Here is a 24434-nt window from a genome sequence, read left to right as displayed (position 1 = left end):
CTTTTATGAAGCCGCTGGAAAATGTTGACGCTCCCCAGCTGTAGGGAGGGGGTCAATTAGGATTATGTCATGATGAGCAGTGATTCACAAACTGCTGTACATGTGGTGACACTTGAGCTTCTTCATTTGGTACACAGGGTCACTGGCAATTTAAGTCTTTTTTATTATTATTAGAGATGATTTTCCATACTGAGATATGTTCTTACCTGAGCTTAGACGAGTTGATGCATGCCTGTCTGGTCTTTACGCGTGCGCTCAGTCACGCAAAAGGATCAAAGATGTTGTTAGTATGTAGCCTCTCCTCCGTTTTCCTAGTAGCTACACTACTCACATAAAGTTAAGACATTGTACTGTTTGGACGTCGAAGTGCTCCTAAGGTGTTATTTTGCCTTACAATATAGTGCCCCTTTGTATCCACTTAGAAAATCGTATATTTTTGTATAACTACACTTGGATCGTGTAACTTTTCACGTGACCGTATTTAAATCGTGTCTGTGTCTGCCAGGGGATTCTGATCAAACACTTAACATGTAATATTACTAATAGTTGTAAGGAAAAATGTGGGAGGATTTTTACAATTATTGTATGACTTCACAGGTTTTGCTAAATCAATGTGCAAAAGGGACAACAAACAATTAGGTCAAGTAAAACATGCAAAAAGACAATTTTATTCATTTGATTATTACTGACATTTTTTACAGTTACATTTTATTCTCTAGGGATTTATACAAACTTCAAGACTATCCATTCCACACTTCAAGACATCCACATACCAGTGAGAGGAGCAAGGTCAATGTAAAGTTCTTATAGGACAAAACCAGATGAGTTCAGTCAACCGGGACGAGACCGTAAAGAAAGAGGAAAAGAGCAGTAAAAAGAGAGATGAAGCAGTAACAAAAAGCAGAGAGGACAAAGTGAGACATCAGTGTGACATGAAAAAGGGAGCTCTTCCTTCCTGTTCATGCTCCAGAGTTCAGTGCGTCTGTTAGACCGCTCATACACGCTGTCTGGATCCTGAAGGTTTGAAGTTTTGAAGTGAGGTCTTAGCACTGGCATTCACAGGATATTAGTCTTTCCTACTGGGGTTTTCCTCCTTTAGGACGGCATGGAGGACTGTCGCCATCATCAACTTCAGTTATTCTTGTTCAATGGCATAGTTTGACAGCATTGTTTAGAGCAGTGGTTCCCAAAGTGGGGATTGGGTTGTTATAGTTGTTTGTTGAGTGATTTTAGCAGCAGCCTGAAAAGTTTGGGTTTAGTTCTGGTCTTACATGTTTTATAGATGCTGATGTGTTAATAAGACTTTAGATTATTGTCCCCACTGGGAAATTCTTTTTTACGTACACAGTGCAGTATGGGGTGCACTCAGCGGGGCCTGTTGTTAAGAAATGCGATGGTTGATGGGATCAGTCTTCTTTTAGAGCAAGCCTTCATACATTTGAGCGTCCTGTATCTCCATCCTGGCAGAGGGTGAGGTGAACATGCAGGGGGTGTGTGGAGTCCTGTTCTATGGAGAGTGCAATGTGTCCACTGGCCCACTTGTTCAGATCTTCGAGGTTTGGTGTGGGGGAGTCCTATGATTTTTGCTGCAGTGTTTGTTACCTTGGTGAGTATGGTTCGGTTCTTGACAGTCAACTGCTTAAGAAAGCAGGTGGAACAGAACAATATCACATGTTGAATAATGGATTGAAATAACAGTAGCAGCAGAGATGGGGCGACATGAAGTCCTTTTAGTTTCCGGATTATAGCCATTGTTGACTTCTTTCCTGAATGTCCGTGATGTGTTGATCAAATGTGAGTGTGTCATCTGTTGTTAGCCCAGGATATTTAAAGCTGTTCACTATTTCCACTGTCCGGTGGGTGGTTGTGGTGATGTGAAGTTGAATATAGTACAGCAACATGATTGCAATGTATTTTTTAAATCTTTTTTTTATACCATGCTGGTTTCTTTTAACGTTTCCCAGCCTCATCTACTGTATGTGTCATGTCGAAGTGGTTCTGAAATGTATTGGTGTATTGTACAACGTCTGGACACTTCTTTAAAGCGCACTAATCCTAAAACAAACTGGTTTCACAACAGAAGTCCCTGTTTGAACAGCAGCAACATGACACCCAACCGTCAAAATGTGTTGGACGAAGCATTTGAATAAAATCCTTTGTGCAGTAACTGAAGTGTTAACGGATAAGGGGATGGTATACAAACGCGTTCAGTAGGATAATTTGAGCTTCGGGGCTAAAACAGAGCCTTTGAAACCTACTCAAACAGCAGCCAATAAAGCATTAGTTCAGTCTATAAACAGCCCCCACTCACCTGTAGGCCTGGCTTGTTGTTACCTGATGAAATTTGCGTTCACCCCGAGGAGAGGTAGAACAGGTGAGAGGCTGCAGCATGTCAATGCACGCTGACATCTGTGGGAATTAGGTTGACTTCACTGAGCATGAGATTAGCATTACAGAGTGGAGGAAGTGGCAATAATGCGAGCAATAAGTATAATTCCGAAGTAGACGAAATAGGTTATTATGTTACTAACAGTTCGTGTTAAAACTGGTTATTCACAGGAACTATATCTCATGCATGTGAAACATGTGAAACTTTGTTACGGTCAGAGGTGGGTGGGGGGTCTCCCAATAAGATTTTCTGCAAAGTATCAAATTGTTACCACACTTGAATGAATGAATTATTGGAAGTGAATCTCTTGTGTAGAAAGTGCTAATAGTGTACAGTGTATTTAGTTACTATTCTAACAATAATAATAATAACTATTGGTAACAATCTCCTCTCAAACATGTTCTAAAGTCAAGTAACTTTTTTGGACTTATCTGGACCAGCTTTTGGATGTATGCTTTTCATTGCATTTTTTTTTTTTCAAACTAACTTTTCCAAACCGCATGTGTGTTATAGATTGTGTGACCACTCAAGGAGGAGGGACAGAGTTGGGGCTTGTGTGGGACGGCCCCTCTCTGCGTTTCAGTGTGAAGTTTTCGGTGCACTCCCGCTCCTCTGTCAGTCTGCTCCGAGGCTGTGTTTGAATTCTCATCACTCAAACCAGATGGAGGGCAGGAGGGCAACTCTTCTACTTCAAGGTAATTTCCCCTCACATTGTTGGTGAAAGCTAAAGTAGTTTGCATTATGTCAATTTCTTGAGTTCCAGTTCTAGTTCTCCTGTGCCATATCATCCTATAGAAAATACTTATATATTGACACATTGCTGCTGTTGATCAGTGTATATTTTACTACCCTGTGCTTGTGTCCCAGTGCTGTTGTTTAGTTAACTGTTAACTGTAAGGAGTGAGAAACAAAATCAATGAAAGGAATGTGACTAATCTGCAACAATGGTGTTCTTTAAGCCTGGTGTACAAACTTTTTTAACAGCATGAGATCAAATTAAGATACTGCTTGGTTGAAGAATAAGTTAAATGATTCCAATGATATTCATATGTATTGGTTAGAGACTAGAGCGATGTCAAATCACTTAGAATATTGTATGTTTTTAGGCCAATGAAAATGTGTCTTGGCAAATACAGTATAGCTTAAATATTTTACATGAGCTTTTTTTTTTTAATCATCACTATTGCATTAATGTTTTTATTGTTTCCACTCTTTGCAGTTCATCAGACTTGGGGCTCATGAGCACCATCTCCTGGAACAAAGGAAAATTCCATCTGGAAGGATTATAATTCACCTTAAGTGCACCTTGAAGACGACTGGACCTTAAATAATTGTATGGTTTCCTGAAAAAAATGCTAAACATATGGACTTGATGAACATTTCCTTTCGTATCAGAGCACAAGAGGAGCAGCACAGAACATGGATGCTTTAATAACTACTGAGACGGGACACACTGCATCCGTCCTGCCTGTGTCAACAGCCACCCCTCCCCCCAGTTATCTGCACTTCTTCTTGGAGTACCAGGACAACTCTGTGATAGTGGAGCATTACAATCACACAGGCAAACTGAAGAACCGCTGTGACGGGCTGAAGCCTGAGAGCATTGCCTTTCTGGTGGTGTGTCTGCTAATTGTGTTGGAGAATGCAGTGGTTCTTATTGCCATCTGGAGGAACAAAAAGTTCCACCTACCCATGTACTACCTGCTGGGGAACCTGACTTTATCGGACCTGTTGGCTGGAATCACATACATGGCCAACATCATCATGTCTGGACCGTACTCTCTCAAACTGACACCTCTGCTGTGGTTCATCAGAGAGGGAGGCGTCTTCATCACCCTGGCCGCCTCTGTCATCAGTTTATTAGCCATTGCCATTGAGCGGCATGTTACTATGGTTACTATGAGGCCGTACCATGGGGCAAAGAAAGGGCGGATGTGGGCTCTCATCGGTGCAAGTTGGGCTCTTTCAGGGTTCTTAGGAGTCCTGCCCATTTTGGGATGGAACTGTATGCACAGACTGGAGCAGTGCTCTACAGTCCTGCCCCTGTATTCCAAAAGCTACATCCTCTTCTGTGTGTCTGTTTTCTGTGCAGTCTTACTGGCTATTGTGGTCCTGTATGTCCGAGTTTTCCGCATTGTTCGCAACAACACACAGCGTCAGAGACAGGCATTCACTGGGAGCGTGAGGAAAGGTTTAGCCAGAAAGTCACAGAAGTACATTGCTCTGCTGAAGACCGTCACTATTGTTCTGGGGGTCTTCATCGCTTGCTGGATGCCCCTCTTCATCCTCCTCCTCCTGGATTTCTTCTGCCCCACAGGGAACTGCAAAATACTCTACAAAGCGGACTACTTCCTAGGAGTAGCCATTGTAAACTCCCTTCTCAACCCGATCATCTACACCCTGACCAGTAAGGACATGAGAAGAGCCATACTGAGACTGCTCTGTAGACCCTGTCTCATGACCAGAGACGGCCAGGTGAAGAAGCTCGGGATGCCCTTCCTTGAGTGCAGTTTCAGTAAAACCGAAGTGGCATCACAGAAGTTAGACGCTGGCCTGGACACCACTATCTCCTCTGGGAATGTTGTCACTTCTCCATCTCCAATTAAAGCCCTGTACCCAAAGGTTTTCAAGTCATGAACCAACTTTAAAGATAGATAACTGACTGAATTACAATTAAAAACTGTCAAATTTGTACACAAGCGTTGAAGTATAAGAAAAAATAAATCAACTGCGTGATTTGAGAGGTCAAAATATATAGGTAAAATCTGCACTGAAAATATTTGAGGTAAAGAGCACTATCAAGCTATTAGTGCAGTGTCACAGTCTGCATTTTATGATTGACCACACAGACCGGTCATGTGTTAGATTGGTTCCTGGTGAATCATAGTGTGACTCTTTTTCCCTTCTGTGACTTATCTCCTTTGTGCGTTTTGTTGACGCAGTCTGTAAATGTGAGCATGCATGCTGCCTATCGCTGGTTCGAGGTCACAGCTAAAAGACTGTAACTTCTTTGTGTGTCTATTTGTGTGACGTTTGATTCATTTCATACTGCTCTTTTGTATTTGTGTTAATTTATTGTTTGACATACTCTTAACTTGTTTTGCAGCACAGTGCAGTTCAATTGATTTTAAGGGCCATGTTCTATTGACTTAGTTTACACAAGTGCGGATCATATACGGCATGTACAGTATAATATCAAGTGTATAACTTTGTATTTTTATAAGATACATGTTTTTTTTTATCTTGGCTTTTGTAAAATGTGTAAAATGTAGCAGCAACCAACTTTATTTTTCTTTTCATAAAAGAAATAAATGATTCCACTGAAGAGTTCATGTGTGTTTCCAGTTTATTTATAGTCTCTACTCAAAATGTGAAGTGTCTCTTTCGGTTTCAATCATCTTCAGACTTTGACCTTTTCTCCACATGTTTAGAATCCATATGCGCTGAAGTGGTTGTTTTAGGCTGGCTGTTTATGTCAAAAGGGCATTTGCTGCTCCAACTGAGCCGACAACCTTTCCAAGCAAAAGATCAGTGACAGGTCTTTAATGTTCTAGTTACTCAGATCCTTTGACTACAAGGCAAAACCCATAATAATAATAATAATAATAATAATAATAATAATAATAATAATGCATTGGTTTTATATAGCGCTTTTCTGGACACTCAAAGACGCTTTACATTGCACTATTCGTTCACTCCATACTCGGTGGTGGTAAGCTACTGTTGTAGCCACAGCTGCCCTGGGGTAGACTGACGGAAGCGAGGCAACCAGTCTGCACCATCGGCCCCTCCGACCACCACCACTCACTCACTCACGCATTACATTCACTAGGCTTCCTGGTGTTACTAAACAGTCTCCCATCCAAGTACCGACCAGGCCCTTCCCTGCTTAGCTTCCAAGGTCTGACGGGATTGGGCATAGCAAAGGCGGTATGACCACCATAATAAAAATTACCTTAACATTTAATCACAAATTAAAGCAAAGAAAGCAAGATGGCAGCATGGTTGTTTTGCATTGATTCTGAACATTAACGTGTGTTTACTTCATAGACCATGAAAAAAGATGACTAATTTTACACCTGCTCTCCCCTGGCTGCTGCACAGAACCTTACTATGAACCTCCAGCAACATTATATCAGCACTTTTTTTTTTTCTTTTACATTTAATGAGTTGGTTTTCTAAAATAGACCCTTATTCCCACACGTAGTAAACCTAGCCTGTCATCAAACATCAAACATTTGAAAACATTTGTTGATGCAGAGCCGGTTTCTGCCACATGATAGGCTATAAAAAATCCAAAATAACATTGTAACTACGACCTGAGACATGAGCTTGACTCTACTGCCACCTTGTGCTTAAAGCTGTAATAGTGCACAATCTCAGGGATTAATATTGACATCATTGTCTTTATTCTCGTGGATAAATATTTGTGTTTACTGAAATTGTTTGAAGATTGGTGGAAATTTTAATGAGGTGAAATCACCCAGTTCAGAAGACACTACACAACAGGACATTTTGCAAAAGTTAACTTCAGGGGAAATGGAAAAATACAGTTTGTCAGCATGTTGTTTGACCATCCTTTAGTTTTTATAAATAATTCAAACTAACATTTCTAAAAAAAAACAACAAAAAACCGCAGTGTCATACATTGAGTAACTCAACTTATTTGTCCACATATTTATTGAGGCTTGTTGGCTTTTTGCCAGCTGCTGTTTCCTTCACTCGAGGTACTTTCAGTATAAAGGTTTCGGCTCTTGGACACAGGTTGATTGCATTACACGCTGTGGGAGGCGGTGAGTGCGGACTCTTATTGTGAAGGTGAAGAGGCTGGTACAATGCTTAGTCATGGTGAGTACAGCTCTCCCTTCCTCCCCTTCCTCTGTGGCGGAGAGCACTGCTCGGCGAACTGCGATGGAGGATCTGAGCTAGATTACGTGAGTTTCTTTTGTTCCTCGGATAAAGCGTCTGTGCTGTAAAAACAACATTGCGTTTCGTTGTCCTGTAGCTTCAGGCTTCACACAAAAACACCGTGTTCCCGTCAGAAGGATCGTCCTCACTGTCGCGCGAACGTCTATTATTAGGAGCCTGTTTTGCTATCGGTTCATTTTTTTTGACTGTTATTCTCAGGAGAACCTCTTGCTTATCATAAATCAGAGTATTCATCCACAGTGTATCACAGTCACAGCCAAAGGGATGCATGCGCTGCGCTGAACGCGACTCCTTCTGTGCAGCAAAACAAGTGGAAAATAATGTCTGGTGTTTTGGAGAGTTGCCTACTAGGTCCTGCTCCTTGAAGAGAGCGCCATTCTTAAAAAGTTTATGTAAGGACCTACATCATAATCGTGTTTTTGCAGGTGAGTCTTCTTAAACCAGTCGCACCTTCAGGAGGATGAGTCACTGTCCAAGACACGGGGTTTGTTTCACTTTAATTGAATCGTACAGGTTTGACAGTGACATGAATGCACTGCCTCGTTAATGTGTTGACTTGCCTCTAATTACAGTTCTGATGTAAATGTGCACAATAACAAGAGCTATTGTTCAAAGTGATGATTGTCGTCTTTGCTGCAGATAAGTGAAATATCCTGTTGATTTCAATCTGCTCATAGGATGGTTATGTATGAAATGCACCAGGAAGTTCTAAGCAAGTTTTAGATCAGCCTGTTTGACCATTTTATATTTGGCAAGGACATGTTGTGCAATATGTTTTGCGAAACTATTTCTCTCAGAATCCTGGGGGAGGCTCACCAGTAAAACGATGTGTGCTTTAACTAAGGACAGGGCTTCATACGTATGTTTCTTTTATGATGATGGTATTGCGTCGATGTGGCCAACAAGTGAACTCCCTCGTCATAATGTGTACGGTAATGATTACTGTGTGTTCCAGATGCAGTGTTACATAACTGAACACCTCACAGTATCCTGACTCCTGCTGTCGTTATACTTGAGTGTTTTATCAGTGTTTTTTCCAGATTTTTCTCCTTAAAGGCGCTTTTCTCTCGGTCAGTTTTAATTTAGGTTGTGAGGAGCTGTTTCCGGCCACCAACATGACCCATACTGGTCACGTAATTAAAAAGCCAAGTTTATCCTAACAGCACTAATGTAATCTGACAAATGCAAACAAACAACATTATCACAGTTTGCTGCATGATACTGTGATCATTTAATATGTGGAAAACGGGAAACAAATAAAGGAAGCTATTGTCACTGATGAAAAGCAAACAAACTCTGCTCATATCAAATCGTGACTGTCAATTTGGCCCCGGCAGTCACAGTTCTGCTTTTTTTAACTTGTACACTTTGTTCCTCATATGGTCAGTTTATCAGTCTGTTTGTTTTAAAGGCCTTTCAACTCTTTGGCCCACAAAGAAGTGAAGTGGTGTGTTTCTGTTTTGCTCAGCTTTGTTTCTCTGTCTTTGCAGTTGTCATCTGAAACAACTTCTGCTTTGTAAACGCAACATTCCCGGGCTAGTAACCTCAAGGAAGGGATCCCCTGCTACGACTGGCACCTGACCCTCTCTGTTTCCACTGAGGGAGTCAACAGACCTCCCTCCGCCTTTTCTACACTACGTTGACATTCGCCGCAAGTGTAACTCCTTCTAGTCAAGAAAGGAGGACATTGTATCATCCTTTTATTTGTTGGTCAAATTCCTCTACAAAGTTTGAGTCCTCTGACCATGTTGGAACTGCAGGTGCCTGCGCAGACATGACTGGAAGTGACCATGGATCCCTGTGATGCCATAATCACTGTGACTGGACTGTCCTGAACAGAACAAGGAAATGCACCGTGGCCACATAAATTAGGAGTTACATCAGGCGTGACTTTGCTTTCTGTCAGGCTCTTTAAACCGTTCTTGTTTTCAGCCAGTGCATGGTGCAAAGATGGCCCGCTGCTTGTCTTTCTGTCGTTGAGGTGGTCGTCGCGCAGGGGAGAAAGGATAGGAAATGACACAGTGCCTGACAGAATGCAAAGCGCTGGTGACTCCATCCACGCGCAATGGCCACCGCGTCTTCAGCTACACTCTGGAGAGCCACACCGCCGCTGCCTTCGGGATCATGAACGAGCTGCGTCTGGAGCGGCAGCTGTGCGACGTCACGCTGCGTGTGCGCTACAAAGACCTGGACGCCATGGACTTTGTGGCGCACAAAGTGGTGCTGGCCTCGTCCTCGCCAGTGTTCAGAGCCATGTTCACCAATGGTCTGAAGGAGTGCGGGATGGAGGTGGTGCCCATTGAAGGTATTCATCCAAAGGTAAGCGTTATTTCTCTTCTCACCAAATTAAATGCTTTTGTTCCTTTTGAGTTTTAAAATATTCCTGAATTTGTTTTGGTCTTGAGGAAGTTATTGATAAAGGTCTGGTACTGCTCATCAGTGTTAATTTTGACAACATATTTTATTTTAGTTTTAGTCTTAGTCTTTTGACTAAAATGTAATTTAATTTTAGTCGAGATTTAGTAAAAAAAAAACGTTTCAATTTTAGTCTAGTTTTAGTCGACTAAAATTGCATGTCAATTTAGTCGACTAAATTTAAGACTAATTTAGTCGACTTCGCTTTTATAATATTCATTATAATCATATTTAATCAAGGTCCTCGACTTAATGGAGCTGCTTCCACATGAATAAAGCTCAGAGCTGATCCTTTGGCAGTGAATTTAAATGATATGAGGCTCTTTTAGACGGTCAATAGAAGTTTGGCTGATTTTAGTCTCTCCTTTTCATTTTTATTTAGTCTTTTTTTAGTCGACTAAAATATCTGGACATTTTAGTCATAGTTTTAGTCTCATGAACAACTTTTAATTTAGTTTTAGTCCAATTTTAGTCGTCAAAAATATCACTTTGACTAAAATTAAGACTCAATATTTTAGTCGATGAAATTAACACTGCTGCTCATACAGCTCGTGTATTGTTTTTTTATTTTTTTGCATGTACTCCTGAATTTTGTTATCAAGCTCACCTCTTTTCTTTTTTATTTTCTGTGTCTTTTGTTTTTGCCCCCAGGTCATGGAAAGACTTATTGAGTTTGCCTACACAGCCAGCATCTCCGTTGGGGAGAAGTGTGTGATTCACGTAATGAATGGGGCTGTTATGTACCAGATTGATTGTGTGGTCAAGGCCTGCTGTGATTTCCTAGTTCAGCAACTTGATCCCAGCAACGCTATTGGCATCGCTAACTTTGCTGAGCAGATCAGTTGTATAGAGCTTCATCAGAAGGCCCGTGAATACATCTATTTGAACTTCAGTCAGGTAGGTTTCCCCTTGGCATGATTCAGAGTTCAACATGAGTTCCTTTAAAACTCTCATCACATCACTCCCCATCAGAACAAACCTCCAATGTGCTGTCATGGGCACATTGGACGGGCGGCAGCATGTTCTATAGTTGTCTAGCTCCAGGGTATGTTTTTACCCGTCGGAGGTCTGCAAAGGAGGGACAAGTTGTGCTGCGAAGCTCGTTGCTCAGGGCTGTGAGAAGAGCTTAAGTCGAGCAAGATTGTATAAGCAAAACACAACTCACAAATGTGTGTTTTATTTAATGAGAGATCAACACCGTAAAATGCTCTAAAAGGACAATTTTGCATAATACCCCCCTTAAGAGGTTTTTAGTTTTGTTTTTTAAGATAATATGTTGCTAAAATATATTCCAGCTCGCGAAGCCATACTTGTCCTTTGTTGTTTGTTATTGGTCGACCAACGAGTCAGTAAAACAAGCGCGCATGAGTCATCTTAAGTATGTCCTGACCTGTAGCACGTTAACTGTAAAATGTGTCTCACTGGGAAATAACCCAGCACTTCAAAAAGTGACCTGGTGACTTGGAACAATTCAACTTAAATACTTAATGACAGGATCTGCAGTGACATTACGTCATTTCATATTGATTTATTTAACCAGGGAAGTCCCAATGTGATTCGGAATGTCGTTTCTCATTGCCCCAGATGGGAATCTATTGTACTTTTCATTTTTTTATATTTGCCATTGTATGCTTATGTATTTATTTATTTTTTAAGGTTGCTACGCAAGAGGAGTTTTTCAACCTGTCCCACTGCCAGCTAGTTAACCTCATCAGCCGAGACGAGCTCAACGTGCGCTGTGAGTCGGAAGTGTTTCACGCATGTGTGGCCTGGGTGCGGTATGACCGTGAAAACCGGAAGCCGTATGTTCAGGCCTTACTTCAGGCTGTCCGCTGCCATTCACTCACACCAAACTTCCTGAAGACCCAGCTACAGTCGCTGGACTGGGATCCAGAGTGTAAAGACTACCTAGCTCAGATTTTTCAGGACCTCACCCTCCACAAACCCACCAAAGTTATCCCCTGCAGAACACCGAAGGTCCCCCAGCTCATCTACACCGCAGGAGGCTATTTCCGCCAGTCCCTCAGTTATCTGGAGGCATACAATCCCTGTACGGGAGCATGGTTGAGGCTTGCTGACTTGCAGGTCCCTCGCAGTGGCCTGGCCGCCTGCGTCATCAGTGGACTCTTCTATGCAGTGGGTGGAAGAAACAACGCTCCAGACGGCAACATGGACTCCAATGCCCTAGACTGCTATAATCCCATGAACAACTGCTGGCTTCCCTGTGCACCAATGAGTGTCCCAAGAAACAGAATAGGAGTTGGTGTCATTGATGGAATGTTGTATGCAGTCGGAGGATCTCATGGATGCATTCATCACAACAGTGTTGAAAGGTAAAACTGTATTACATTTACATTTGTTTCTAACTGAATGAGTGAATTCATCATCATGGATGACAGTACAACACGCAGTTGGACATAGTTTATCCGGTCAAATCCTATGAATGCTGACTCATGGTTCGTGGTTCATTACAAATCTTGAGTTAAGCAGTAATGCAGGCAGTTTGAAATGGGTTTGTTCAAGTTACAATTTGACCAAACTATGCCCTTCTGTCCTCTGATGACTACAAAAGAGAGTTAAATAGTAACCTAATAAGGAGGCCTTGTGTGGATGAAGAACTACTGAAGCAAAACCCATGAGTCACGACTTGGATTAGACAGAGATTTTAGATGATGCACCACACAGGCTAGAAGGTAAAAAGACAATATTGTTTTTGCAGATATGACCCTGAGAAGGATGAGTGGCAGCTGGTGGCTCCCATGTTGACTCGTCGTATTGGGGTTGGTGTGGCGGTCATTAACCGACTGCTTTATGCTGTTGGGGGATTCGATGGAGCCAATCGCCTGAGCTCCTGTGAGTGCTACAACCCTGAGCGGGACGAGTGGAAGTCGATGGCCTCCATGAACACTGTTCGCTCTGGAGCTGGTAAGGATCAATCACATAAATGTAGGCTATAAATCTCTTCTAGTCTGATCTTCTCAAGAGTGAAAATGGGGTCATTGATTGTCTTTTAGGTGTATGTTCTCTTGGAAATCATATTTTTGTCATGGGAGGCTATGATGGTACCAATCAGTTGAACACAGTGGAGCGATACGATGTGGAAACTGATTCATGGAGGTTTGCTGCCTCCATGAGGCACAGACGCAGTGCTCTAGGAGTCACTGCACTACATGGACGCATTTATGTGTTGGGTGAGTAAAAGATGACATTTTCAGTTTTTATCAATATAGTATAGTAAAAACCTTAAGAGGAAGGTATTATGCAAACTCTGATGCAGTGCCCTCTCATCCATAACCTTTGAGTTATCTTTGAGTAATCATTGACTGTTCCCTAGTGGCTATTCTTAGCAACAGCTCCCAAAAAGCACCACCTGTTACCAACAAGCTCCCTCTGAGGTCCTATGTATCCAGGAAATGCTTTCCTTAAGCCTTTTCCTTCAGAAAAGGCTTTCCTTTCATCACAAAGTAAAAAGACTCGCAGGAGCTTCAACAGCCACTCTATTATTGTTTTACTCTATATTGAAAGCTGTGCTGCAAAATGGAGCATCAGAAAAATCAGGAAGTGAAGCTACTATTTTGTATAATCTGGTTCAGATCAATATTGTTTTTGCAATATATTATAATATAATATCGCAACAGGTTCAGTGTAGGATAGCGATATACATGTGTTTGAGATTTTTACCATATACCAGCACAAAACGTAATACCCCCTATTAAGCTTTTTCAACTCCTGAGAGGCAGCCTGTGTCAAACAAGCTCCAGAAAGAAAATGAGTATGTCAAATAAAATATTACAGTACTGATGAAAATAACTGTGAAAGTTAAATGTGGCCAATTATGGAATATTTTACAAGACAAAATGGTACAAGATAAATGGAATTGCCAGTGCCTGCTTTAGTCTGTGTGGGACACACAACAGTCCCATCACAAAAACACGCACACATTATTTAGCTTGTACAATACATGCTGTTATTGTTGGTTTTCTATTGTATTTTTTGATAACCATTATGCATACTCGACATTGCCCATGGGTCAGATGGTACTGACTGCTGCCAGAACATGGTTCACATTTTCATGTGCTAAATATAAGGATTTTTATGTCATTCTTGCTGTTTGTTGAATATTTGTATAATTTTTGCCTGTTTGTTGCAGGAGGTTATGATGGCAACACATTCTTGGACAGTGTTGAGTGTTACGACCCCGACAGTGACACCTGGGCAGAAGTGACACACATGACGTCGGGGCGGAGCGGCGTGGGGGTCGCTGTGACAATGGAGCCCTGCCCCAAAGGTCTGTCTTCAAATCAGCAGTCAGACGGGGAGTGTGGGGGCTCACCTGACAACAACGACCACGCAGACCAGTCCAGCCACGAGTCACACCAGCGGCACAGACACTGAAGAGGCTAGACTTGTAGATCTTCATAGAAATATCCGCTATCAACATCACAACATTCTCTATTGACAGGGTTTTTTCATTAAACGCCACTTTCTGCCTCAGTGTTGTCATTGTAAACATTGACAAGTGGCCAGACCGAAGTACATCTTATTCTCCTGATGTAGAAATAATTATGGAGTCTTTGTCAAGCAAGGTCATAAAAAATGTCTCCTTGACATTGACGGGGACGTGAGTATTACCGGATGCTTTTTGCACCCGAGTGAAATGGAATCTCTTTGTAGCATTTGTCAGTATGGGCACTTGGGTCAAAGTGCCATGTTTATTCTTGGGCACATCAACGTTGTCAGTGTATTCTTTTTTGAAGTCGAAGGGGCATGAAGCTCAGTTGTGACAGTATATTTTTGAAATGTGAAAATAGAAATTCACCTTGTATGTGGTATCATCTAATGATATTAAGGATGAAACATAATTGGTGTTTTGAGTGCCAATAGGGAGAAGTTGGTTTAGCGTCTAGGAATCTTGCTGAACTTCATACAACCATTTTGCACACCCTACAAACCTCGAATACAAAAGCAACGGTGTAATGTATGCATATTGTATACTAGTGGCAAAGTTGCTGAAACTGTATTTGTAACAGCAATTTAAGCTACCAAGGTTTCTTAGTAATTTTTATACACTGATGTTTCAAGAAGTCTTGTACAGAATTTAAAAGTGAACCTTATTTATTGAATTAACTAAATGTTTCTTTTTTTCAAATGGATTTTTAATTGGACTCTGGTGTGTTTTTGAATAATTTGCATGTGAAAACTAGAAACGTTTTGAATGTTTGTAAAACCTTTGCTTCATCATAAAGGGACTTGTAAGGAAATGAAACTTTTAATGACTGGCTTTGTACAAAATGTGCGGGTATGTACATTCAAGTAAAGGTGTTATCATATTGCATAGCGAGATTAATTGGAAAGTCTAGTTATCCTGATTTTAATGAAATTGACTAAATAAGTGAGCTTGTGGATTTTCGCAACAACCACTGGATGGTGCTAAAAAGCCTTCCAGTTAATAAAGCTAATATAAAGGCAGTCTTCCGGTTTTTTGGCCACCGGTATCGCCACCGAGCAGGTGAATGCCCAACCACCACCATTATTAAAGTAATTTGAGAGGAAACCTCAGATTTTGTGGCCTTTACAAACAGCAGCTTATGAAAAATCCAGCGTATCGACCCCATACTTTAGTGCTTAGGCTACTCAATTATTGTTTTCCTAGACTGACTTGGGATATAACTCACAAAAACCCACACGATTGGGACAAGGACATTTAAGTCAATAGTGATATAGCCCCAATACTCTAAAGGCTGCCTTATTAAATGTACTGTTTAAAGCTCTTACTTTGTAATGTTTTGAAATGGCCTTGATTTTTATTTTGAAAAATGACTCGGAAGTTGTGGCGTGTGTCTTAAACTCTCTTCACACCGGTGTGTTGGCCCTCCTGTCTTGAAGCAATGAAGAAAGGTTTGTCTGAGCCGCCGGACGCACGCAGATCCTCCCCAGGCTCAGGTAAACGCACTTTATTTCACCAAACTACAGCCTGCTGTAAAGGATTCTGACCCACAACCGACTTTGCTGTTGTTGTATTTAATTTAATTTATTAAAACATTCAAAAGTGTACTTGTGACCTAAGATAAGATAGGCCATTATTGCACATTATGTTTATGGTTGGCCTTATTGGAGGATTATACATTAGGGCTAGGGTGTTGTGTTTTTGCCTAATACATTTACTTTTATATATTAATGGTATTATAGCCTTTTCTTTGAGCTTTTTTCCTGCACAATCGTTGTGCTCACGTTGTGGTCAGACTAGTTTTACCACTTTGTAACAAAAACTACTCTTCCTTTGATTTGGGGGCTTGCCCTTTCAAGGACAGGCGCTAAAAGTGTGTTTCCATTTCTGCTGGAAGAAACCTTTTTGCGTTGATAAGATATTGGGTAACTATAAAAATGTTGGCCGGCCTTACTTTATCCTCAATCATCACTCTGGTGCCTTCTAGGGGGGAACACCATACAGCATGATCCCCGTGGGTGAGTTCAGAAACTTGGGCTCTGAGCAAAACCAGAAGTATCGAGTCCTGAAGCCATGGTGGGACGTGTTCTCCGAGTACCTGTGCATCGCTATGCTGATGATTGGAGTCTTTGGGTGCACTTTGCAGGTAGGTACACTATGCTCATACATCAGGTGTAACATTACGGCATCATGTAATACCTGATGACGTTATGCCATAATGTTATCAGGTATTACATTGATACCATCACATCAGTGTAATGACTATGTCCCATGTTTGGCTTCTGCTATCTTACTCTCAAAAATACATAAGCCAGGCACAATGACAGGCTTTATCTGTATAACATGAGGCATAGAAATCTGTCCCTCCATGTCCCACCAAATTGCTCAAATGGCCCCCCACTACCATTTGAAGTGGTCCCTCTACATGACTCCTCTTCTATCAGGGCAACTGAACCTTATAGAAAAGTGAGCTACAGTAGATGTTGTCCCTTTGTGCTGGTCCACTGTTGCTCCTTCCCTGGACCACTTTGGATACAGTTCATCTGTTCATCCATGCAATACAATTCAATACGAGACAACAATATATAATTATATATAGACAAATCAATCAATACCAGTAATCTTGCCAGTTTGTCCCACTTGAATTTAACTTTAAGGGCAAAAAAGAGGAAAATATATACATTTTTTATTGTCTTTTATGTGCGTAATTGTCTAGAGCAGTGGTTTGGGGTCCCCTGGGGAGTCACATGATTTTGATTGATTATTGAAAAAGTCATATTTTAGTTAAATTAAGCAGAACATCAAAATACAGTGTCCAAACTAGCACCATTAAACTTAGATTATTATTAATGCTAATCACATTTTACAGAAGGGGGATCCGCAGTTGTTGATTGAGTGATTCTGGGGGTCTGAAAAGTTTGGGAACCCCTGATGGAGAGCAAGGTGTCCGTAGGGTGTCAAAAAGTATTTAAAGTGCATATGAAACAATTGACACAATTTTTGCTCAAATATAGTTAGAACAATATTTAAGATTTTGCTAAAGATTTTACCCAGCTTTTTTTAGTTTGACCATTTTTGTGAAGTTTATCGTTTAACTTCCTTATTGGACACTGACAGGAAGTGACATAGATGAAGGCAAACAATTTTAAACTGTTGCCGTGACAACCATGTTAAGTCTATGGAACTGCTTTACCTTTATCTATGCCGTCACTTCCTGTCAGCAGCTTAAAAATTCAAATGAAAATACATTTTCTGCCCAACATTTTTTCATTAAAATCGCCGCTTTACTGAAATAAAATGATAATTATGCTACTCGTGTTGTCCTTCAAAATAAGTCATTGTTTCAAAACCATCAAAACCCATATTCTCTCTGAAGTCATTAAGTGAATTGTGCCAAAATTAAGGAATTGTATGTCATTAAAAAGTACTAAAATTGATTCAAACTGGCATTAAATCTAAACTTCTTGGTAAATGACTTTGACTCTACTATTTTTCTGCATACGTAACGTTGTCAAAAATACAAAAACACATTCAGCTGCAGTTTTGGCTGAAATTATATATTTTTTTTTAAAAGTCCTCAAATTTCCCGTTGTGTCTAATTTTCTGGACAACAAAATGTCTCCCCTGTTGGATGGAACGGTTACAAATATGCACTGCATTAAAGAGACTATACAGGGTTTAAAAATGTTAAAATGATGTATTTTCCTCCCCTACATGTTCCAGCCATGTCCTAATGTGTAGAATGAGCCCCGACCTGTTCACCACAACTGCCTGTAAAAAACTGCACTGTCCCCCAAAAAGGTGTTAATTCGGTCCGAAGTGCCGTCATGCACGAGCTTAATATAGAAGCTGCAGTTGCTCATAAGACCTGAGGTGGCAGTAGTGAGTATAAAATGACGAACTTGCATCTAGCCCCTTTAAAAAGCTTTAAATTTGACTTCTTGCTACCTGTATAAACCCAGCCGAGGTTTCCAGCCACAGCTTTTTAATAACACTGTAATAATTTCTCTGCAGCTCACTCAGGAAAAGATAGCCTGTCTGCCCAGTCGCTACACCAGCCCGACACCTAGCGCCATTAACTGCAACCACATCAAGACGTACGGAGAAAATGAGACAACTGAGACTCCTGTTAACCCAATCATTCAGGAAGTCAAAGGACGCAAAAATGACCTTGACATCCACCAGTATGTGTTTGTCAACCACTACTGCTACACAAAGTTTGTCCACTGGTTCGCCAAGTTCTTCCCATACCTTGTTGTCATTCACACTATGGTCTTTATGGTGGCGAGCAGCTTCTGGTTCAAGTACCCAGGGACCTCGTCTAAAATTGAACTTTTCGTCTCTATTCTCGGGAAGTGCTTTGACTCCCCGTGGACCACCAGAGCTTTGAGCGAGGTTTCTGAAGAGCGGGGAGAGGAGAAGCTGGTGAGTCTGAGGAGGAACACCATTTCTAAGGACCCTTCAGAGAAACATCGGACAGATGACGAAGAAACTGTAGGTCTTCTCCGCTCTTCCTCGGTCAAGTCAAACCCCGATAAAAAAGTACCCGAGCCTCAGTCTACAGTCACCGCTTTGGACAAAAAGGAAGGGGAGCAGGCCAAAGCTCTGTTTGAGAAAGTAAAAAAGTTTCGTACCCATGTGGAGGAAGCTGATCTCTTGTATGTCATGTATGTGCTGCAAACATCACTAAAAGTCTTGAAGTTCCTATTAGTTATGATCTACACCACAGTTCTGCTTCATAACATTCAGATTGTGGTGCGCTGCTTGGTGCCTCCTGACCTGACTGGTTATAACATATACTGCTGCAATAACAATAAGGCTCCTCTTTTCTCAAAGCTTGCCTACTGCTACATTTGCTTTGTTGGAGTTTACGGCCTTGTTTGCATCTACACTCTTTACTGGCTCTTCCACCGCCCCTTGAAGGAGTATTCTTTTGAGCAAGTCCGATTTGAGACTGGCATCAACGACATACCCGATGTGAAGAACGACTTTGCCTTCCTGCTCCATCTTGTCGACCAGTATGACTCTCTGTACTCCAAAAGGTTTGCTGTTTTTCTATCTGAAGTTAGCGAAAGCCGTCTGTACCATCTCAACCTCAACTACGAGTGGACAGCAAAAAAACTACGCACTCGTCTGGCCAAGAACTCCAGCAACCGTTTGGAGCTGCATTTGGTGATGTTGCCCGGACTTCCTGACACAGTCTTTGAGCTCAGTGAGGCGGAAGCGCTCAAACTGGAGCAAGTAAAAAATGTCACCTTTCCACCCAGTGTGGCAAAGCTGGAATCACTACAAGAGCTGTCACTGATCTACTGCCCCGCAAAACTCCAACTGCCTGCAATGAACTTTTTCAAAGAACGTTTAAAAATCCTGCGCTTGGCTTTTGAAAGTGTGGAGGAGCTGCCTTTGTGGATGTACACTTTGCATGAACTGGAGCAATTGCATCTAAATGGTCCATTAAGCAATGATGCGTCTCGGAGTACAAGTCTGGAGTCCCTTCGAGATCTGAAATCCTTGAGGCTTCTCAATCTTCGCTGCCATTTGACTAAAATCCCAACCAGTGTTGGAGATGTGGCCTTACAGCTGCAGCATCTCAGTATTTATAATGAAGGAGGCAAGCTTCAGGCATTAAGCAGTCTGAAGAAGCTAACCAGTCTAGTGTCGCTAGAGTTGGTTAGCTGTGAGTTGGAGCGTATCCCAAGTGCCATTTTTAGCCTGAGCAATCTCCAAGAGTTAGATTTGAGAGAGAACAGACTGACGACTGTAGAGGAGATCCTGAGCTTACAACACTGCCAGCGTTTAACGACACTTAGATTGTGGCATAATAAAATCACTTATGTCCCAGATCATATTAGTAAGCTGCACTCTCTGGAGACTTTGGACATCAGCTGGAACAAGATCCGAAAGCTACCTTCTCGCCTTTTTTATTGCACTAAGCTCAGACACCTGGACGTGTCGCACAACCACCTCACCTCGCTCCCCTCAGAGGTGGGCATCCTTCAAGGGCTCCAGTTCTTCTCTGCTGCATTCAACTCTTTAGAGAGTCTACCTGAGGAGCTGTTCTCTTGTAAAAGACTTAAGACTTTAGCTGTAGGAAGCAACTGCCTGTCATATCTAAGTCCGAGGGTGTCCAATTTAGGACAACTTGTGCGGTTGGAGCTTAAAGGCAACCGTTTTGGGGCTCTGCCGGTGGAGCTAAAGGACTGTCCTCAGCTGGCTTTGAGTGGGATCATAGCAGAGGACAGCCTCCTGGAGCAGCTGTCCACAGATATAGGGGCAGGGCCTCATGATGAAATCAATGGGGATAACATTAGTGAGTGAAGCATATTTACCATCATTTTCTTCTTCAGTTACGTTCTATATGTCAAAAGGGGGAATAGTGGGATCTGATTGCATCTGTTTCATTAGCCTGTTTACATGATTTTATATATATTTTTCTATTGCAACTTTGTAAACCCACAATAGCCTATTTATTTCACTAATTTGTACTATTATTGTGAACACAATCGCAGTTTTTAAAACGTTTTGTTTTTTGTATTATACATACACATTATATACATAAAAAGTCATGTATTTTTTTAAACAGACTCTTGTTGCAAAACCTGTGGAGCAGGTTTGAGGCCGACAGAGCAGTTGCTCACTTTGCACTGTCTCATGTTGCTCCCTCAGGCCTGACACAAAGCTTTCCTGAAGCAGTATTATGACTGCACAGTGCAGCTCTGTTTACGAATGATCAAATCTGATTTTAGTTTTGGTGGTTCTATTTTATGAATTCTTAGTTAGAAATCAATCAATCAATTTGTTTCTCAATGTAAAAGATAACCTCGCTCAACAGATTTTCAAACTCAACTTAAACAACGCATAATGTCACAACTTTGCTCGACATGTACAATTTATAATTTTGTGCAAGAAATTGTAAATGGGTCATAAACTGAGACTATACAATGTACTTGAAATTTGAAATCTATATTATTTGATCAATATCATAAAAAATACATATTGTTCCAACTTTTTGTCTCTTCCTGTGCCACGCAAACCGGTTTCTATGTCAACTCCCACAGGTTACAGTGCAGGAAAATCATGTCAGGACATGCAAACTAGGAAAAGTCTTCTGCCATGGAAATTTCCACTGACAATCTGTCATTATAGTCTGTCAATTATTGATTTATGTGGAATTGTTTTGCTGTTGTAGCCACCAATGATGTCCAACCAATAAATGTGCATATTTTAATAGATGACCAGTTCAGTTTAGGTATTTCCTTACTTGGTAACTTAGTAATGAGAGTAAAACATACTGTGGAGCCAAACTGTGTCCAGATAAATCAATAAAAAAAATGATTCTTGTTATCCAACTTCTTATCTAATCTAAACATCTGGGCTAAACTTTTGTATGGCAAGTGCAGTAGTCTGTTTGTAGATTCATGTCCCACAGCCCGCCCTACTCTGTAAAACAAACGTTCGGGATTGGAGGTGTTTGCACAAGTAAAGGCACACCCGGATTAGTGCGCTATGGAGGTAGTGAGCTCGACCTAGTGGTGGTATGAAAAGACAATCTCAAGGAGCAGTACAGTTGTGATTTGCCAAATATACTAACGCAGTAGATTATTAATGGTTATAAACATTCATGTAAGGTTTAGGAAAAATGCTTAGCTTAATAGCGTTGCTTTTTCCAGAATAATATTAATGTAATCTGGAGTCGTTGTACAGCAGCGGGCAATAGCCCAAGTGTCTCTCCTCTGCAGGCTTGTAAAGTTGGCCTGTGGCGCACAAGCAAACAAAATAGCCATTGTGTCTTGAGAGCTGTGTGCACAAACATCAGTACTCACAGGCCTCGTATTCAGTCCATTTGACTTATCTGTGTGACCTTTTGAGGACACTCATCTGGAGGCACATACTTCAGTGGAGTCAAAGCAGAACATCCCTCAATATCACCTTGAGTATGACGTACCACAATAAACTCTAGATAATCCGTTACAGCATAAATATTAGTAGATAAATCCTCCTAAAAAGACTAGTGACTCGGAGTGTTTCTAGAACACAAACTACTGATGTAGTAAATGTGTTTTTTGCTTTTTATGTACAATAGTGATAAGAGTGAGAGAGAGATAGAATAGTGCAAGAGCAATAGTATTTTCAAAGAGTTTATTTTGTTTTCCATTTTCAAATACCAAAGTAAAAAGAATTTATATAAATAACATTTCAACAAACACAATAAAAGTTTACAAAGTAACTGGAATATTTCATCTATTCCACAAATAAATAAAGTTAAGATACTTCTAGTTCACAATAACACAACTATACAAAGCAAATGTGCACACCATGTCAAGTTTTGTCAAAATGTAAATAAAACAATGGGTCAATGGTTACACAATAGTAATATTACAAAACACTGAAACTACCTACAAATGTGCACTCCCATGTGCAAGGGAAATGTATAAGGTGCCTAATTTGCACTGTGCAAAAGGTGTCCACTGTACCTAGCCACCATCCACTGAAAAGAAGCTGCCAAGATATTATGTTCTTTGTCAAATATTAAGGCTGAGCCACTAAAAATAAAAATATACCCTAACTAACTCTAACCTTTACACAGCAAGAAATTCAAGTCACCAGGAAGTTGATGCAAGTTTGATGGCTAACTATGAATGTGAGCAAAAAGCAGATCTACCATGTCTGGCGCACGACAGGCTCGGGCCACATCTACAGCCGTCTGCCCACTGGTGTTCACATGCTTCAAGTCAGACAAGGGGGCCAGAAACTCCACTACGCCTCGATGGCCTTCACGGATAGCAATATGTATAGGCAAGGCTCCATTTGTGTCGGCAACGTTGACAGAAGCACCGTGCTCCACCAGCACCTGCAGAGTGTCCAGGAACCCTGTCCGAGCGGCATCATGGGCAGGTGAGATCCCATGCTTGTCCTGGAGGTTTGGGTTGGCTCCTTTTTGCAGTAGAAGGCTGGCGACCTTGGGGTTCCCCATCATCATGACCTGGGCACAAGAGCAAGGAAAAAACAAATCGAGATGTAACCAAACAAAATGCTGGATATGCTTCAAAATGCATTAAACATTGTAGCTGTCCAAATGTGAGTCTATGAACTGTCCAAATGTTAGTCTATGAACTGTCCAAATGTTAGTCTATGAACTGTCCAAATGTGAGTCTATGAAGGTGGATCCAGTAGACATTTTACCAATGGTCAGAGGGCAATTTTAAAAGCCATTGGTGCAAAGGCTAAAACACGCATGACACTTGTGAACACACGTAACACAACATGTAGGCTACTTTAGTATAGCTTTTGTTCTGGACTGTATTTTACATTGTATAACAGTGTAAAATACAGGAATGCCTCACCTGTAGAGCGGTCCTGCCAAACTCATTGCGAGTATCAGGATGTACCCGGCACTCGTCCAGCATCCTCTGCACTTCGCTAGTGTTTCCTTTGGCTGCTGCCGCCGTCAAAGCTTTACCGGCATCCATCTGGCTCAGGACCATTCTTCACTGTTACGAGGAACAAGTAAAAGCACAACATATTAAATGAGGTGAACTTATGACTGGGCCTTTTCGAAGTATGGCGAAAGCTGTACAAAGCGGTGAGCAATAATTAAAGAACTTAAGCGTTTGAGGCTGCCCTAAACCATCGCGTTTGACGCCATAGTAGTGCGCTGTTATTAGCGGAATGCTAGTCTCTCTTCACTGTGACAGAAGAAAAATATCAATTGCGTCCGACTGACCGCGTTACACAATGTATTGAGATCAAACATGTAAGAGCTATACTTTACAGTAAGGAGCCGCATATAACGGTACCTGAGGTTTTTCTTCGTGTTCGCGTCGTCGCCCAGCTTCAGCACCCGTTGATTCAAAAAGCCAGTCGTTTTTTAAATAAAACCGTAGAGGACAAGTTTGTAAACATTAGAAAACACATTTGCGCGCTGAGATCTACGCCGCACTAATGTCTGGCAGAGCACATACAAACACAGGGGGAAGAGCGCGCTGGCCAATCACGGCTCGGCTGGGGGGCGGGGTTCTTCCATATTTGGTGAAGAAGGCGGAGTTACAACTCCGTCTCTACACTATCACTGTGGTAACAGGACTCATCCACCAATCAGAGCACTCCGTGCAGAAAGCGGGCGATTCGTATACGTTGCTGTCTTCAAAGACCCATTCACATTTCTGACCTGTGGTTGTAGCTCTCCTGAACCACAGTGGAAAAAGGCGGGTGTGTATTTCATTTTGGGCGGAATTTACTCTGATGTCACAACAC

At 41.5% G+C, this 24434-nt stretch overlaps 4 protein-coding genes across 4 annotated transcripts; 3 read left to right on the top strand and 1 right to left on the bottom strand.

Moving 5' to 3' along the window:
- The first annotated feature begins 3011 nt into the window (after positions 1–3011).
- On the top strand, positions 3012–5539 carry s1pr5b (sphingosine-1-phosphate receptor 5b). The gene is made up of 2 exons (XM_079553542.1): positions 3012–3084; positions 3609–5539. The coding sequence occupies exon 2, from the start codon at positions 3809–3811 to the stop codon at positions 5024–5026; it is 1218 nt and encodes a 405-aa protein (XP_079409668.1). The 5' UTR covers positions 3012–3084; positions 3609–3808; the 3' UTR covers positions 5027–5539.
- A 1675-nt stretch (positions 5540–7214) lies between these two features.
- On the top strand, positions 7215–14978 carry keap1b (kelch-like ECH-associated protein 1b). Its single transcript, XM_079553591.1, has 7 exons — positions 7215–7323; positions 8809–9637; positions 10385–10630; positions 11390–12066; positions 12453–12658; positions 12748–12924; positions 13884–14978. Exons 2-7 carry the CDS (start codon positions 9332–9334, stop codon positions 14126–14128), a joined length of 1857 nt encoding a protein of 618 aa, XP_079409717.1. The 5' UTR covers positions 7215–7323; positions 8809–9331; the 3' UTR covers positions 14129–14978.
- Positions 14979–15658: 680 nt separating this feature from the next.
- Positions 15659–20565, top strand: LOC306960678 (volume-regulated anion channel subunit LRRC8C). The gene is made up of 3 exons (XM_079553150.1): positions 15659–15676; positions 16168–16326; positions 18195–20565. Exons 2-3 carry the CDS (start codon positions 16186–16188, stop codon positions 20496–20498), a joined length of 2445 nt encoding a protein of 814 aa, XP_079409276.1. The 5' UTR covers positions 15659–15676; positions 16168–16185; the 3' UTR covers positions 20499–20565.
- Positions 20566–22477: 1912 nt separating this feature from the next.
- On the bottom strand, positions 22478–24116 carry cdkn2d (cyclin-dependent kinase inhibitor 2D (p19, inhibits CDK4)). Its single transcript, XM_079554458.1, has 3 exons — positions 23978–24116; positions 23525–23671; positions 22478–23163 (listed from the first exon to the last, which is right to left on the bottom strand). The coding sequence occupies exons 2-3, from the start codon at positions 23663–23665 to the stop codon at positions 22810–22812; spliced, it is 495 nt and encodes a 164-aa protein (XP_079410584.1). The 5' UTR covers positions 23666–23671; positions 23978–24116; the 3' UTR covers positions 22478–22809.
- Positions 24117–24434: the final 318 nt, after the last annotated feature.

This window comes from Gobius niger (genome assembly GCF_951799975.1).
Source record: "Gobius niger genome assembly, chromosome: 3".
NCBI lineage: Eukaryota > Metazoa > Chordata > Actinopteri > Gobiiformes > Gobiidae > Gobius > Gobius niger.
The sequence above is the reverse complement of the archived record's forward strand: the minus strand, read 5'-3'. Positions and strand labels throughout refer to the sequence as shown.